The sequence below is a fragment of the Littorina saxatilis genome, linkage group LG15, assembly GCF_037325665.1.
Source record: "Littorina saxatilis isolate snail1 linkage group LG15, US_GU_Lsax_2.0, whole genome shotgun sequence".
Lineage (NCBI taxonomy): Eukaryota > Metazoa > Mollusca > Gastropoda > Littorinimorpha > Littorinidae > Littorina > Littorina saxatilis.
Window position 1 is genome coordinate 31,239,202 of NC_090259.1, and position 18,158 is coordinate 31,257,359.

The following is an 18,158-nucleotide window of genomic DNA, read 5'->3' on the forward strand; positions in this document are numbered from 1 at the left end:
GCGCTTCGTTCAATAATGAATTTTCTCGATTTGCTCTATAAATCCCTTAGTGCACTGGGATGTCTCAATAACTTAAATTATATAGATAATAAAAGAATATATTTATCTGTGAACCTTGGTCGAATTCATCTCTGATTATCTCCAATGATAGAAACTAAATTAAACGCGCAGCTATGGTGTGTGATGATTACTCTGCAATCAAAACCATTACTTTCTGAGGATTCAAATCACCATTTGATTGCAAACAGAAAGAAATTGCTTGGAAACTAAACACTATCTCGTCTAGAATTTTAGAAAATGTATTGGTTGGTAATAATTGCATTCGTATTTAAAACGAAACAGATAAGTAATATCTATCTTTCTCTGTCTATGTATCTGTCTGTCTGTCTGTTTGTCTGTCTGCCTGCCTGTCTGTCTGCCTGTCTGTCTGTCTGTCTGTTCCGATCTCTCTCTCCCTCTCTCTCTCTCTCTCTCTCTCTCTCTCTCTCTCTCTCTCTCTCTCTCTCTCTCTCTCTCTCTCTCTCTCTCTCTCTCTCTCTCTCTCTCTCTCTGCGCAACACAATTGTCCTTTTATTGTCTTTATTTTTATGTCTTAGTTTAGCAGGGACAGATTGTAAGACTAGGCGTGAGCCTAAAATCTCCATCCTTGAGTAATAAAGTTCGTTCGTTCGTTCATTCTCTCTCTCTCTCTCTCTCTCTCTCTCTCTCTCTCTCTCTCTCTCTCTCTCTCTCTCTCCTCTCTCTCTCTCTCTCCCCCTCGCTCTCTCTCGTTAAAACTACCACGCAAGTCAGACTCACAGTGTCAGAAAAAAAGGCGTCAAAAAGCGACATCGTATTACAAATTTAGATTGTTCGTAGAATAGTCTATGATATCGCACTCTCAGGATCTTACACGTGATCTCCTATAGACACCTCATCCATGTATTCATGAGGCTTGTCGATTTCCCCAAAGGGAGTTCTGAGCGGGGGTCAAGAGGGGAGGTTTTGATATCATTATCTTTATGATTCACGTCCCCATGGACTCCCGGCAACACAATGTTGGCCTCGGGAAAGAAAGTTAAAGAAAGTGGTGGACTTGTTGGGAGGAATGCGAGTAAGCTGGAACAAAAACATATGTGTGCTCGTTATTGGCAGTGTGTGTGTGTGTGTGTGTGTGTGTGTGTGTGTGTGTGTGTGTGTGTGTGTGTGTGTGTGTGTGTGTGTGTGTGTGTGTGTGTGTGTGTGTGTGTGTGTGTGTGTGAACGAGAGAGACAGTCAAGCAGATTGACTGATCGATTGACAAAGACGACGCATTGAAACACCCCCTCTCTCTCTTTTCTCTCTCTCTCTCTCTCTCTCTCTCTCTCTCTCTCTCTCTCTCTCTCTCTCTCTCTCTTTGTCCCTCTATCTCACTATCTCTATCCCTCTCTCTCACTATCTCTCGCTCTCTCTCTCTTTCTCTCTCTCTCTCTCTCTTTCTCCCTCCTTCTCTCTTTCTCTCTTCTCTCTCTCTCTCTCTCTCTCTCTCTCTCTCTCTCTCTCTCCCTCTCTCCTTCTCTCTCTCTCTCTCTCTCTCTCTCTCTCTCTCTCTCTCTCTCTCTCTCTCTCTCTCTCTCTCTCTCTCTCTCTCTCTCTCTCAGTTAATGATTGGCCGCTGTTATGTATTTGTGCAGATTGTGGAGGAGTGTTGACCAAACAGACCGGGGCCTTTGCAAGTCCAAACTGGCCACGTGATTATGAGCATAATCTCAACTGCACGTGGCATGTCCGCGTGCCCAAGTACAAGGTAAGTACCAATATATTCATGAAACAACGCATTTCAATTCAGCTATCACCATCAGACATTTAACCAAAATGAAAGGAAATATACACCCGACACAGAGATTTTCCAATGCAAAATAAAGCAGTCGCATGAAAGTGCAATACATGAATTGAAACAAACAAACTATCGAGAACACACACACACACATACACACATACACACACACACACACACACACACACACACACACACACACACACACACACACACACACACACAGTTAGAACTCCCCACACCGTGCGTCCTTACGTACTGCGTCGTAAAAACAGAAAAAACGTAGGAATTCGTGGTGTTGGTCCCGCGACGCACATTCAACACCTGAAAAGAGTGTGTCCCGAGACGCACTACATATTCGTTATCATGTGTAACGTCGGTAAAGTTTTCAGAAAATGTTTTGCCAGATCTGTACAGACACGAATCAAACAGATAGGACCATAATTTCTTTGGGAACTTTAAAAAGCCTGGATAGCGTTGACATGAGCTCTCTATACATCCTGCGTCGGCGAGGAATGGGTCTTTCTAAACGCAAGAATATTAGCCGCCAGGTTTTAGATCCAGCTAATAGAGAGCCAAAAAGAAGGCGTCTTAACTTTATTGGGAAGTGTTCGTATGTCTCACATTGTTGGTACCCCGTTCTTTCTTTCTTTATTTGGTGTTTAACGTCGTTTTCAACCAGTCAAGGTTATATCGCGACGGATGGTACCCCGTTACATTATGCGAATGCAATAGCGCTATTAGGTGCTTTATGTAGCTTTAACGGATACGGAGCTTTATCTGGACAGCCTGTGTGAGAATCTTATGTCCATCTCACACCGACACCGGCAGTCATCCCTACTGAGACTGCGACCGGGCCAGAGGCCACAAAAACCGACGCTTATTTGCATATCACTGCATCCGGCAAGGGGGGTTATTGGGGGCTACAGACCTGTTCTCGACTTTGGAGGTCTAATTTCGAGACAAGAGTTATGAGCCCTTCTCGTCTGTCCGACAGTTAATCGAATCGACTACAAATTAGCTTTGTATACGTTGCTAGTGTTTGTCTTTCTTCTTTGCGCTCGGTTGCTCGGTGCAGACAACACTGGAAGGGTAAGAAGTATGGATGCTCGGCTGATGTATTCAATTGGGTGGCTTGTTCTTACTTAGCCTTACGTTAAAGCCACAGATTTTTCTTCTGAGCAAATCAATGTAAGGAACAATGTACATGTCATAGCATGATGGGGTATAAGGGGAAATGTAGAAATGCAATTAGAAGAGGAAAGGGACAAGAGAAAACAAATAAAATGTAATTAAACTAAATAAATCAAAAGAAGAAAAAAGGTTAGGTATGAGTCCGTGGAACCATGATCATTACAAGTTCTGTGCCTATTATGTTCTTCTTCTTTTTAACGAACGCCAAGAAGAAGAGAGTCTGCCAAATCCATAGTGTAATTTCCAACAGGTTTCGCCCTTACTTTGAAAACTGAATTAGTAGGTGTATTTATGTGATCGTGTGGCGTTGGATAATCAGGCAGTATTGGTGTCCTTGGTGGCAGATACATGCATACGGTTGTAGTTACCGCGCGTGTGATTCACAGTAAGATTTCGCAAAAAGCATATGTCCTAACAGCAGTAGAAACGAAGAGTAATTAATCGGGCTGATGACTTTACAGACAGGCAGACCAACAGACAGGCAGGCAGGAAGGCAGGAAGGCAGGCAGACAGGAACGCACACACACACACACGCACGCACGCACACACACACATACAAACACACACACACACATACACACACACACAAACACACACACACACACACACACACACACACAGCGCAAAACAACATTACCTAAATGGTAAAACTATTGATTACCTGGATGCAGTGACTCTCTCTCTCTCTCTCTCTCTCTCTCTCTCTCTCTCTCTCTCTCTCTCTCTCTCTCTCTCTCTCTCTCTCTCCTCTCTCTCTCTCTCTCTCTCTCTCGCTCTCTTCGTGACGCACACAAATCATCTCGTGACTGATTATCGCTTGTTAGCTTCCCCATATTGTAGACAATGAAAGGCCAGGAGTCTCTGCCCATATAATGCCAATAATTGCCTCGTCCAAGTGATGTAGCTTCCTCTGGCAAAGCCAACATCGATATTGCGCCAGCGTTTTCCCTGTGCTATATTTTTGAGGAACGAGAAAACGAGCAATTTGCGCTGTAACTATTGCCATTGCTATTTCCTTCAGGGGATACTTTGAAGTAAGATGTTAGGATAGTTTAGGACTCAGGAGAGAGTGAGAATGTGCCTTTAAAACCCTGAACAAATCGGTCGCGGTAAACATGATCCTGTGCGTGGGAAGGGCGGTGCCCTTAACTTGAACATACTGGTTTTTATTTCTTAATTGCAGATACACAAAAACAAGAAAGATTGGTTGTTGGAACGTTTGTTATTGACAAAACAATACATTCACAGATATTTCGACCCAATTGTAGATAGTTACTGACTGTTACTAATTTCAATAGGTTTGATATTGTAGTTCCCCAATGTTTCATAGTGGAAGTAATTTTTTGTTCTACTGACACGCTATTTTTTCTCAACTGAAATGGGGATACTTTATGACTGTCGTTCATTTGCATAGGTCTCATATTGTTGTTCCCTGATGTCTCATGATTGAGTTACTATGTTGTTCTCTTGAAAGCGACCTTTATTTACCCAAAATTCAAGGGCTACGGCACAAGCCCTGAACCAAACGCTTATATGACATGATCCGAATAAATATGGACTGACTTAATGTATACATTTCTGGGCGCATTTGCCCTCCCCATGTCAACCAAAATCCACGAATATCTTGATCATTAAAATCACAACAAAAGGCCATTTCATGTAATGCCAAATATGATGGTACATGTATTGTTGTAGAATTAACACGATGGAGACGACATCCTTTAAATTCCATGCAAAATACAGTGGTTATTTTGAACTTTAGCGTTTTTCTACTACAATCTAAGCTTCTGATTTTGAAAAAAAAATTTGCTCTTGTAAGCATAAAACGCCATTTTAGTTACCATTCAAGTTGCGGAATGAACTGTACGGATGCGTTTCATTTACCTGAGATTTAGAAGGAAAACGTCGGCACCCAAGAATGCGACGTGTGCAAAGATAAACAACTACGGCAGCTATTTGCCTCGATCAAATGACCAAATGCATTAGTTCTGCTTAATTTGGTACCGGGTGCTAACACCGTCAATTATTTTCACAATAATTATTCTTTGCTCTAATATAAGTGACTTGTATCAGAAATAAGTAAAAGTAGGCCTACCACCTTATTACGAGACCGGCACGGTTGGCCTAGTGGTAAGGCGTCCGCCCCGTGATCGGGAGGTCGTGGGTTCGAACCCCGGCCGGGTCATACCTAAGACTTTAAAATTGGCAATCTAGTGGCTGCTCCGCCTGGCGTCTGGCATTATAGGGTTAGTGCTAGGACTGGTTGGTCCGGTGTCAGAATAATGTGACTGGGTGAGACATGAAGCCTGTGCTGCGACTTCTGTCTTGTGTGTGGCGCACGTTATATGTCAAAGCAGCACCGCCCTGATATGGCCCTTCGTGGTCGGCTGGGCGTTAAGCAAACAAACAAACAAACCTTATTAAGAGCTATGCATTCACAACGCTGAAGTTCAATATTACGATAGTATAGAAAGAAACAGATGCAAGCAAACCCACTTTATTCTTCCGCAGGTGATCACCTTTGACTTCATTCACTTCAACTTGGGACCACGCAGCAGTAACCCCTGTGACCCGGTCAACGACCGACTCATCATATCGGAAATGGCGCCGCACGGCCCCGTCAAGTTCTGCGCTACGTCACCCATGACGTCATACGTCAGCCATAGCAACGAGGTGACGTTGCAGCTCGTCACCACCAACAGCTTGGACGCTCCGGGTTTCAGCGTCTTCTACACCGGAGGTATGACATGGAGTACATGTCGATGGGAGGATGTGGAAGGTCTAGGGGAGGCACGGTTTGCCGAGACAGCTAGTGCAGCAAACCTATGACGGCTTACTATTGCCAAAACCTGGGGTTACCCATTATCACGTGATAATTACTAATTAACGCTGTCAGTTACTGTTTTCACTCGTTAGTTACTCATTTTCACGGGATAATTAGTAATTTTCACGGGAAAATGACTAATTTTTAGTTTTGGCACTAGCAATCCGTCAGGAAGTGAGCCAAAACTAAAATGTAGTGATTAACAGGTGAAAGTTAGTAATGTTTCCGGGAAAAGTAGTAATTAACACGTGAAAATGGTAATTATCAAGGGAAAATTAATAATTTTCCCTTGATAATTACAATTATGAGGTTTTGTCACTAGTAAGCCCTATGACGGCTTACTAGTGCCAAAACCTGGGGTTACCCATTATCACTTGATAATTACTAATTAACGCTGTCAGTTACTGTTTTCACCTGTTAGTTACTCATTTTCACGGGAAAATTACTAATTTTTAGTTTTGGCACTAGCAATCCGTCAGGAAGTGAGCCAAAACTAAAAATTAGTAATTAACAGGTGAAAGTTAGTAACTATTCCGGGAAAATTAGTAATAAACACGTGAAAATGGTAATTATCAAGGGAAAATTACTAATTTTCCCTTGATAATTACAATTATGAGGTTTTGGCACTAGTAAGCCGTCATACAAACCTGGGCTTGCGTATCAGTCTTAATCTCTGGAGTTGTAGGGGGCCCGGTAGCTCAGTTGGTAGAGCACCGGACGTGTGACCTGAAGGTCGCAAGTTCGAATTCGGGCCAATTAAGAGGCGAAATATTTAGCCTGTAAGCATTCTCTCTTTCTTTTTCTCTGTGTCCGTATCTGGAGTTGTGTGATATTTTTTGCCTCCGCCCGACTTGTTTTGTTTGAGTAGCCGGCCAAGTACCATTCCCGTGACGCACCTCTTGCAACGATGTCCACAGATTGCCTGTAGACAGGAATGATGGATACACACTTTTGCAACATTTTCTTTTTATCTGTTTCTACGGAGTGCTTTTTCACATCCTAATGCTTTGTATGCGCGCGTGTGTGTGTGTGTGTGTGTGTGTGTGTGTGTGTGTGTGTGTGTGTGTGTGTGTGTGTGTGTGTGTCCTTTCATATCTATCTTTTCTCTTTGTTTTTGTCCCCTACACATTTTGAACAAGGGAGTTTGATGAATTACAGTCCTTTTTATTCGTAAAAGTTTTTGAATAAGGGAGTTTGATGAATTACAGTCCTTTTTATTCGTAAAAGTTTTCTTTGTCTAAGGCTTTATGTGACAACTGACAATAACAGAGCGGTAGTATTAGTTATTCTCGCTCATACCTAAGGGGGTCATTTGGGCACATCTTGGAAATCAAATAAAAGTTGGACCATCTGAGCTGCAGACTGGAAACTTTTTTTTTAAGCAATCGTGCACAAACTGAAGTTTGTCTATACTAAATATGAAGTAATTCGCTGAGCACACGTATATTTGAATATCAATTGTGTGGGTGAAAGTTGTTCTATATGCATAATTTGTATCGATTTAAAAAACAAATAATTTCATTCTAAGGCACAAAGGTGTACCTTATCTTTTTTCAGACCTGACATACAATGATAAACACAAAACAATAATAAAATACAATAAATAACGATAAAACATTTGCACCCATGCACCTCTCTCTCTCCCCCTCCCCCCCCTCCCCCCCACTCTCTCTCTCTCTCTCTCTCTCTCTCTCACACTCTCTCTCTCTCTCTCTCTCTCTCTCTCTCTCTCTCTCTCTCTCTCTCTCTCTCTCTTTCATATATTGTTGCAACTTTGTTTCATTACATTGTAATTATTAAATTAATTCGTTCGGTCGATTTTTCAGATTGGCCTTGCAACGCCCTCCTAACGGAAGACCACGGTCAAATCGCCTCCCCTTCCTGGCCGCTGCAGTACCCTCCCTTGCTGGACTGCACGTGGACACTTCAGGCCCCGCTGGACGCTCGGGTCACGCTTCAGTTCTCCGCCATTGACCTGGACGGACAAGGCTTCGGCAGGTGCACTGACCTTTATGACGTCATCAAGGTAAACGCGCATAAGGTTGTGATTTGCTGCGAAATGACTTGGATCTTGGTTTTAAATAATAAGTTTACTCCGCTTAAAAATACTTTCAGATGAAGTTAGATGTACGGCGATACAAAATTCCACTTAAACGCATTATCTATAGGAAGACGATGCTACCAGTTCCTTACAAAATTACTAGGGTTTTGAAATCAATGATGCGCACTATACACACTTCTGAAATAAATGTGTTTACTCCTAATTAATCCAGACGTTCCTTTTGGTTCATGCCGTTTTAAAAGTCCCTATATCTAGCTCTCTGCATTTTCGAGTTTACTTGTCTACGTTTTGTACACATTCGTGTCAAGTTGTGCATTGGCTCGTACACAATTATACCGGTAAAATATCCGAAGAATACCCCACGCTCATCTACATAAGTCAATGTTATGCTAGGTTTACATTATGTACACGGCGGCCACGGCAGCCCCGTTTGCCCGAAACGTAGTGTTCCATTGATTTTGGACATTGTTGTTCTCTGTTGGTAAGTTTTGTTAGAAAAACTAACCTCTGCTGACAAACTGTAATGTGTTTGATAAACTCATTTTCTTTTCTTTTTATTTATCAGATATACGACGGTGACTCTCCAGCGTCCGAATTGTTAGGCATGCTTTGCGGACACGACCCCACGACGTCATACACATCCCGTCACAACGTTTTACTCGTCAAAATGAAGACTGACGCTCACATACAGCGGACTGGTTTCCACGCTACTTATACCTTCGTTTACTCATCAACCACCACAACAACGCCAGCTACATCGAATGTTATTCCTAGGTAATAATGACTTTCAAACGTTATCAGAAGGTTGATACTGTATTTCTTGCTGGAGAACTATTTTTTTTCGATCGCAGGGGAACATATATGGATGGGTGTGGTTGTGTGTGACGTGTTTGCGTGCTGTGATTTCCTGCAGATGTTTGCAGTGTTGGAGTGCTGAATATATATGCCATCTAAAGATTGTTTTTCTTTCTTTCTGTTTTAATTCTTTTTCTTTCTGTCTGTCTCCTTTTCGTCTTTTTATCTTTAGCTATCTGTTTCTGTCTTTCTTTTTTCATGCTTTATTGTATTCAAAAAAACATGTTCTTTCTTTCTTTTTACATTTAGTCAAGTTTTGACTAAATGATTTAACATAGAGGGGGAATCGAGACGAGGGTCGTGGTGTATGTGTGTGTGTGTGTGTGTGTGTGTGTGTGTGTGTGTGTGTGTGCGTGTGTCTTTGTGTGTGTGTGTGTGTGTGTGTCTGTGTCTGTGTCTGTGTCTGTGCGTGTGTGTGTGTAGAGCGATTCAGACCAAACTACTGGACCGATCTTTATGACATTTTACATGAGAGTTTCTGGGAATTATATCCCCAGAGTTTTTTTCTTCTTTTGTCGATAAATGTCATATACGGCTTTTTGTAAAAGTTGAGGCGGCACTGTCACACCCTCATTTTTCAATCAAATTGATTGAAATTTTGGCCAAGCAATCTTCGACGAAGGCCGGACTTTGGTATTGCATTTCAGCTTGGTGGCTTAACAATTAATTAAATCTGAAAATTGCAATAAATTGGTTTTTTTTATAAAACGATCCAAATGTACGTTCATCTTATTCTTCATCATTTTCTGATTCCAAAAACATATAAATATGTTATATTTGGATTAAAAACAAGCTCTGAAAATTAAAAATATAAAAATTATGATCAAAATTAAATGTTCGAAATCAATTTAAAAACACTTTCATCTTATTCCTTGTCGGTTCCTGATTCCAAAAACATATAGATATGATATGTTTGGATTAAAAACACGCTCAAAAAGTTAAAACGAAGAGAGGTACAGAAAAGCGTGCTATCCTTCTCAGCGCAACTACTACCCCGCTCTTCTTGTCAATTTCACTGCCTTTGCCACGAGCGGTGGACTGACGATGCTACGAGTATACGGTCTTGCTGAAAAATTGCATTGCGTTCAGTTTCATTGTGTGAGTTCGACAGCTTGACTAAATGTTGTATTTTCGCCTCACGCGACTTGTTTGGTTTTTATTGGGGCCAGGAGGCCCCCATTCTATACGGATAGTTTCGAGGTTGACCATGGGCAGCGCCATTTTGTTGTGAAATACGTCATCAGCTTGTGTACACAGGAAGTTGTGACATCCGTCACCCTATGGGAGGTGTCAAGGCAACATTGTTCATCAGTAGAAAGTTGTGAAATCCGTCACCCTATGGGAGGGGTGCAAGCAAAATTGGTCATCACTGAGTTTGTGTAACACAGGAAGTTGTGAAATACGTCACTCTATGGGAGGGGTGAAGGCAAAATTGTTTAACAAAAACATCATAGGCCGAACTGTGCAGGGTTAACCGCAACACACTCAAACCATTCATACTACTCTGCATTTGAGTGACTTATATACCAACATTTTTGTCTTATTTTCAGCACAGGTGTAGGAAAAATCATGAACCAAAATGTTATTTATTTTCTAAGTTAACATTTGTTTTACAAATGTGACCATGGTCTTTCAAACATACAGTGACATTAAACATTGTTATGTTAAAAAAAGAAAAAGAAAAAAAAGAAAAGCTTTTGTGCACAAATCAGAAAATACATTGTACATTTTACCTACAGGCCAAACAAGAGATCCAAGCAAGTTGCACTGATCTAAAAATATGTTTTAAGATCAATGGCAAGTTGTCAAGAACAGGCGCTTGCATTTGGATGTGTCCAATGATAGTAGGTTTGGTTGTGATCAATCAGAATAATGTAGGAATAAAAATGTATGACAGTTTGGTATGATGACATGTAATTCACATATGCTGAAATATAAAATTATACATCATATAATATTAATATGGCTGTTGCCATGACCATGAACCCCAAGAAAGGTTTAATGTTATGTAAATCAAAATACCAAAATCAAGCACCTATTAATCTGGTCTACGGCGCGGGAAGATTGAGGCCTTCGTAAACGTTCAACGTTGGCCAATAATGATTTTAACAATGTTGTGTCGTTTTGTATTATGTTGTATTTTGTTGATCAATTGATAAATATGTCTTCCCAACATATTACAAATCAAACAGAAATAAAGTCTTAGAGAACTACAATAATTATTGTTGCCGTCAAAACCTTGCAAGGCCTCAACCGTTCTCACGAGATCAGTTACATTTTTTCTCTCTCTCTCTCTCTCTCTCTCTCTCTCTCTCTCTCTCTCTCTCTCTCTCTCTCTCTCTCTCTCTCTCTCTCTCTCTCTCTCTCTCTCTCTCTCTCTCTCTCTCTCTCTCTCTCTCTCTCTCTCTCGCTGTATGTATGTCTTTGTCTGTGTCTCCCTCTGAGTCTCTCCGCTTCTGTCTTTCTATGTCTGTCTCTGTCTATGTGTGTGTCTCTCTCTCTCTCTCTCTCTCTCTCTCTCTCTCTCTCTCTCTCTCTCTCTCTCGCTTTCTCTCTCTCTCTCATCTGACTCTTGGCACACAGGTCAAAGCAGAGGTTAACTTGAGTGCACGTGCACGGAGGGGGGTGATTTCTTGAATTAGCTGAGGGCGGAAGGAAATCGCTCACCTTCCACGTCCAAAACGTAGTGATATTGACACGCCAGATTAGTGCGGTAGCGTATTGCGCTAAGCAGGAAAGCGCGCTTTTCTGCCGGTATTCTTGTTAACTTCGCAATTTCCGGAAAACATCCACTTTCACTTTGAGACTGTTCTGTTTACATTCGACACTATCAAAACCACTTTGCAATACTGAAATATTTTTTTCTGTGTTCGAAAGTTCGTTATTATGTCCCCTTAGGTACAGTTTTATAACATTATTGGCACATGTAAACAATAGGAATTAATTAATGAACGCTACGAAAAGGGCAGCCTTTAACCTCCCTGTTGTCACTCAGCATTTTTTTTTTATTCTCATCCACACTTTCAGCACTTCCCCCACCTGCCCTCCCTATCTCAGATGTAATTTGTAAATGACGTTTTCAGCCTTCAATCCACTATTTAACATAGTAAGTCAAGCTTTTCAAACCTTATTAATAATTGCTTTGATGTTTTGCTGATGTTCAGTTTATTATTTAATAAAGATCTCATGGTTCAAAATTTCATATTGTTTTTTCAAAAACGTGCGTGTGTTCCATTTCAAACTAACCTCACTGATGTGAACTCCATTATTACTGTCACATCTGTTTTACAAATTACACCCATAATCCAAACCAACGCGCAAACACACACACATGCCACAACTACACACATATGTACTCGTTACCATTAGCCAACGCTCGTCACAACACTGTCAGTCTCAAGTCTAAATAATAATAGTATAAATCATAACTAATTTTCTTCACACCATCATAGACATAATGTTGCTTCACATGTTCTTTGTACAATCGTTGGTTTTCACAATAAATATTGCATTACTGTAATTGTCTTCTTTTTCTTTAACAATATCTTTCCAAAAACAAAACTCAAAGACCACACAAGCTATTGCAACCTACTCCTATCTCTGGTCTCTCTTCCTGGGTACAATGGTACCTAAGACTTACATTCAAATGCTTACATTTCCATGCTACCCACATTATCAAAATACCAATAATTATTCAAAACAAATGTTAACTACTACCTAACTACCCACACCCATTATTATACACACATTTCACATTTAAACCATTAGTCGGCCCCCTGTCGATATTTATCGACTGAGTTCTTTGTGTTGTCTGTCGTTTGGGCTTTTTCTCCTTTTTTTGTATCACTTCTTTGTGTCTTTCTTTCCGAATGTGACTAAAGCATCACTCAGTCATCAAATTGTCCGATGTGGTGTCATTAAACACGAACAATGACTGCAAGCATACCATTTCTCAAAGTAAGCTTTGGAAAATACGCTTATAAATGTTTGTTTTATGTTTCAGCACGACATCAGCCACCCACAACGAGAAATACAAAGTGACGTCATTAACGGCGCAGTTCGTAGAGCCGGCCCATGACGTCAAACGAGACTGGGGCTTTAGTACTCCCTTACCTGGCAGCAACGCCACGAGGTTTCCTTTGCCTGGTGGTGAGTCTTTACGGAGAGGATACAGCACTGAACACATTATCTCTCTCTCTGGCTCTGTCTCTCTGTCTTTGTCTGACTGTCTGTCTGTCTGCCGTTCTCTCTCTCTCTCTCTCTCTCTCTCTCTCTCTCTCTCTCTCTCTCTCTCTCTCTCTCTCTCTCTCTCTCTCTCTCTCTCTCTCTCTCTCTCTCTCTCTCGTGATCTAATTCATTTAACGGATAACCATGCTTACAGTGATCTGTCCTGTTTATCATTTAATGTTCAAATAACTCACTTTTCTTTTAGAGGATGAAAGCCGCTTGTTGATTTCAATACTTGCTACTCTCTCAAATGCAGAGAGATTGCATGGTTCTGCTTGACGCTCGCTCGCTTTTGATTCACATGTCAACTATATGTTGGACGTTTACGTCCCTTTGTTTCTAAGATCTAGCCGTTCTCGGTTTTTGTTTTCTTTCTTTCTTTCTTTCTTTTTAGATAATTGTTAAATATGTTTTCCATTTTTTTGTAGTATGAAGAATGTGCAATGTATTCAGTTTGTGTGCTGTTTGTCTCTTCCCTTTTTGGCTCACGTAAGTGTAGCCTATGCGATCGTAACTTTGTCTGTCTGTGCGTGCGTGTGTGCGTGTGTGCGTGCGTGTGTATGTCTGTGGTAGAAACTTTAACATTTCGTCATTTGAAGACGTCACATTATGACGTAAGAGGGTTAGACGTCACGCGAAGGAATTACTGAAAGTCTCGGTCATTGTTATTTTGAGCGGGCCGAGACTAGTTGGCAGTCGTGTCCCTGTAAGTAGGCTACATGCAGACAGACAGATCTAGATCTAGTGTCTCGCTTTCTTGCACAGTGTCACCTATGCTCACTGTGTGTGTGTGTGTGTGTGTGTGTGTGTGTGTGTGTGTGTGTGTGTGTGTGTGTGTGTGTGTGTGTGTATGTGTGACGGAGTGATTGAGTTTGTGTTACTGTTTGTCGATTTCTTACGTGAGCCTTGAAGGCTTCGCCTCTTGTTTATTTTCGTGCTGCTTTTGCTTTTGCTTGTTTGTGTCCTATTGTATTTGTTTGTAAGTCATGAAGAAGTCTCAGAAGGCAAACATTTGACATTTTTTTTTGTGAGTGCTGTCCTTTTAGTGAGTACAGAATTATTTAGGTTTTTCAACTGTACCTTTTCCTTTTTCAAAAGATAATGTTGTATTATTGTATACCTCTCATCTTTTTCAGGGGAGGATGGTGGGGAGTATGCGGGACCTGACTTGAGTCACACAAAGGAAGTGTCGGAGGCTTTTGTACGAACCATGTGGGCCCTGGTCATATCCCTTGTTCTCTTGCTTCTCCTGCTCTTCGTCATTCTGCTACTGGTCTGCAGACATTACAGGTACTTAACAGATACATTGAAATGTTACTGGTGGTTTTAAAGCGTCCTGCGTGTCATGTGAGCTTTGCCAATATCACTTGTTCCGCTGCTTCCATTGCTTGTCGTTATTCTGCTACTGGTGTCCAGATATTACAGGTAATTAACAGCTATATTTAATTGTGACTGGTGGTTTTAAAGCGTCCTGCGTGTCATGTGAGCGTTGCCAATACCACTTGTTCTGCTGCTTCCATTGCTTGTCGTTATTCTGCTACTGGTGTCCAGGTAATTAACAGCTACATTTAATTGTTACTGGTGATTTTAAAGCATTCTACGTATCATGTGAGCGTTGCCAATACCACTTGTTCTGCTGCTTCCATTGCTTGTCCTTATTCTGCTGCTGGTGTCCAGACATTACAGGTAATTAACAGCTACATTTAATTGTTACTGGTGATTTTAAAGCATTCTACGTATCATGTGAGCGTTGCCAATACCACTTGTTCTGCTGCTTCCATTGCTTGTCGTTATTCTGCTACTGGTGTCCAGACATTACAGGTAATTAACAGCTACATTTAATTGTTACTGGTGATTTTAAAGCATTCTACGTATCATGTGAGCGTTGCCAATACCACTTGTTCTGCTGCTTCCATTGCTTGTCCTTATTCTGCTGCTGGTGTCCAGACATTACAGGTAATTAACAGCTACATTTAATTGTTACTGGTGATTTTAAAGCATTCTACGTATCATGTGAGCGTTGCCAATACCACTTGTTCTGCTGCTTCCATTGCTTGTCGTTATTCTGCTACTGGTGTCCAGACATTACAGGTAATTAACAGCTACATTTAATTGTTACTGGTGATTTTAAAGCATTCTACGTATCATGTGAGCGTTGCCAATACCACTTGTTCTGCTGCTTCCATTGCTTGTCGTTATTCTGCTGCTGGTGTCCAGACATTACAGGTAATTAACAGCTACATTTAATTGTTACTGGTGATTTTAAAGCATTCTACGTGTCATGTGAGCGTTGCCAATACCACTTGTTCTGCTGCTTCCATTGCTTGTCCTTATTCTGCTGCTGGTGTCCAGACATTACAGGTAATTAACAGCTACATTTAATTGTTACTGGTGATTTTAAAGCATTCTACGTATCATGTGAGCGTTGCCAATACCACTTGTTCTGCTGCTTCCATTGCTTGTCGTTATTCTGCTACTGGTGTCCAGACATTACAGGTAATTAACAGCTACATTTAATTGTTACTGGTGATTTTAAAGCATTCTACGTATCATGTGAGCGTTGCCAATACCACTTGTTCTGCTGCTTCCATTGCTTGTCGTTATTCTGCTGCTGGTGTCCAGACATTACAGGTAATTAACAGATACATTGAAATGTTACTGGTGGTTTTAAAGCGTCCTGCGTGTCATGTGAGCTTTGCCAATATCACTTGTTCCGCTGCTTCCATTGCTTGTCGTTATTCTGCTACTGGTGTCCAGATATTACAGGTAATTAACAGCTATATTTAATTGTGACTGGTAGTAATCACAATGAGTATGCTACATGATTGACTCTATTCACATCTCTTGACATTCTGCTACTGCTGCTCTTTGTCATTCTGCTGTCAGTCTATAGACATTCATGTAATCAACGGTTAACGTTATATTTCTCATTGTGTATGCCATTATGCGCAGCACCACAGATTCCTCCAGACTTTTACATGGAATAACAGCACCCTTCCAGTTAAGGTCACTCCGGGGCACACGTGTAAGAATGTTTTCCCCCATGTAAATGTCTGAATGGATGTCGGGTGGTCCCCATGATGGTATATATGCTAGGTAAATAATGTATCTTTGAATGCGTCGCTATATATACTATCAGTGGTGATGGAGACTGTCAAAGAGGTGACTGTGGCAATGCCTTCTGTCTCGTTACTTCTGTTCCAGTATGCGTCATGTTGATGCGTGTTTGTATATAGCCATCACAGGCATGTAACACCTATGTCTGCTGTTGGTAGTAGCGATAATAATAATAAAAAAGTGATCTTCGGCCTATGTGTAGTACATGTATGTGGGCCCTGATCATAATTCTCGTTCTGGAGCTTTTGCTATTGTTCGTCTGTTTGTGTTTAGTCCACAGACACAATGGGTATTTTACAGCTAAACGTAATAATTATCAGGTGGTTGTGGTAATAGGGGTTGTGCAGTTGGAATACCCGTCTCCTCTTTTGTCACTGATTTTGCTACGCGTCTTTGTTCCAATGTTTATTGAAATTCCAGATTACGCTTGGGATTACAATATGATGGATCTTGATTATTGTTTTTGTCTTTGTCTGAAGACACGTACTACACGTATTTAAACATAAACAGTTAAAATCCACTGCACTCCCCCACTCCTATCTCCCTTTCTCTCTGTCTCTGTCTGTCTGTCTGTCTGTCTCTCCCTCCCTCTCCCTCTCTCTCTCTATCTCTCTCTCTCCCTCTCTCTCTCTCTCTCTCTCTCTCTCTCTCTCCCCCTCTCTCTCTCTCTCTCTCTCTCTCTCTCTCTCTCTCTCTCTCTCTCTCTTATTATTAAAGAAAACAACCCTATCTGAGTTAGACTACATGAACTTAGGCATTCTTCCTCTGAAGGCAAGGCTAAGTTATAATAAAGGTACCCTTATGCATAAAATTATTCATGGATGTGTACCTCAAACCATATTTTCCAAATTCACGTTAAAAACTTCACGCCAATTGATGAGACTGAACATGCCTCTGCCTAGGATTGACCTATTCAAATCTAGTTTATTCTATTCAGGTAGCAGTCTCTGGAACACTCTTCCGACAATCCTACGGCAAACTAGCAGCACAAATGTTTTTAAGACCAGATATACGTCTTATCTCATGAAGTCTAAATAAACATCTGTTGTCGCTAGAATGGTTGTTAAAACCAACAACCGGTGCTTTTTAATAACAATGTATTATTATTTGTATATACACTGATTTTTTCGAATGCAGTGCATGTCAATGGGCATGGCATTCAGTACAGCTTTGTTGCGTCAGTGCAATCTACTCTATAATTCTTAACTCATGTCAAATGAACTTACATTTTTCATTTAAGCAATGTATTGTATGTAAATTGATGATATTTTCTTACTTTCATTTTATTTTAATCATGTAGCAGTAGTTTACTTGCTTATTCTTTAGCAATTTTAGACTAGTCCCTCTTTAGGGCGAGGGCCAGATGTAAAAAAGCAGATCACTGCTTACTCTATTACCCTCGTAAAATAAAGAATTGTTCTTGTTCTTGTTCTCTCTCTCTCTCTCTCTCTCTCTCTCTCTCTCTCTCTCTCTCTCTCTCTCTCTCTCTCTCTCTCTCTCTCTCTCTCTCTCTCTCTCTTTCGTTCTCCCTCCCCCCTCTCTCTCTTCCTCTCTCGTCAGTACTTGTCATTTAAATCGAAGTCTTTTCTACTTCTCTATAATAATTTGTTTGTAATAAAATCAATTTCACCGTGTGCTGTTTCTATCTGCAGGAAACGAGTACCAAAGAGGCGAAACATTCCCAACTACACGTTCACAGAAGAGGATCTATCATTGTATGAGAAAGATACGTAAGTGGCTCTGACAAAAAAATCGATAAATTTTTTTAATTTTTTTTTTTTATATCATTTTGAACTTGTTTTTCCTTTTTTCCAGGATCGGGGCTGGGGTTAATGTATGTTCGTAGTGTACAGAGAGTATGATTATGTTGCCTTTTTGACGAGGAGAAGAACAAAGCACAGCAAACGTGTGCGAAAAAGTGTGTGTGTGTGTGTGTGTGTGTGTGTGTGTGTGTGTGTGTGTGTGTGTGTTTGTGTGTGTGTGTGTGTGTATGTGTGTGTGTGTGTGCGTGTGTATGTGTGTGTGTGTGTGTGTGCGTATGGTCCCAAATGAGGACTTGCAATTGCTTCCTACCGCCAAACTGA

General features: G+C 40.9%; 1 protein-coding gene across 1 annotated transcript in view; it reads left to right on the forward strand.

The window, feature by feature from the left end:
- LOC138947983 (uncharacterized) overlaps positions 1-17,808 on the forward strand; it is a 627,639-nt gene extending 609,831 nt beyond the window's left edge. Inside the window, exons 6-12 of the mRNA XM_070319509.1 lie at positions 1,653-1,765; positions 5,501-5,729; positions 7,640-7,839; positions 8,441-8,649; positions 12,734-12,879; positions 14,094-14,247; positions 17,727-17,808. Of these exons, the coding sequence (XP_070175610.1) occupies positions 1,653-1,765; positions 5,501-5,729; positions 7,640-7,839; positions 8,441-8,649; positions 12,734-12,879; positions 14,094-14,247; positions 17,727-17,808 (1,133 nt within the window). The remainder of the gene's footprint in view (positions 1-1,652; positions 1,766-5,500; positions 5,730-7,639; positions 7,840-8,440; positions 8,650-12,733; positions 12,880-14,093; positions 14,248-17,726) is intronic.
- The last annotated feature ends 350 nt before the right edge of the window (positions 17,809-18,158 follow it).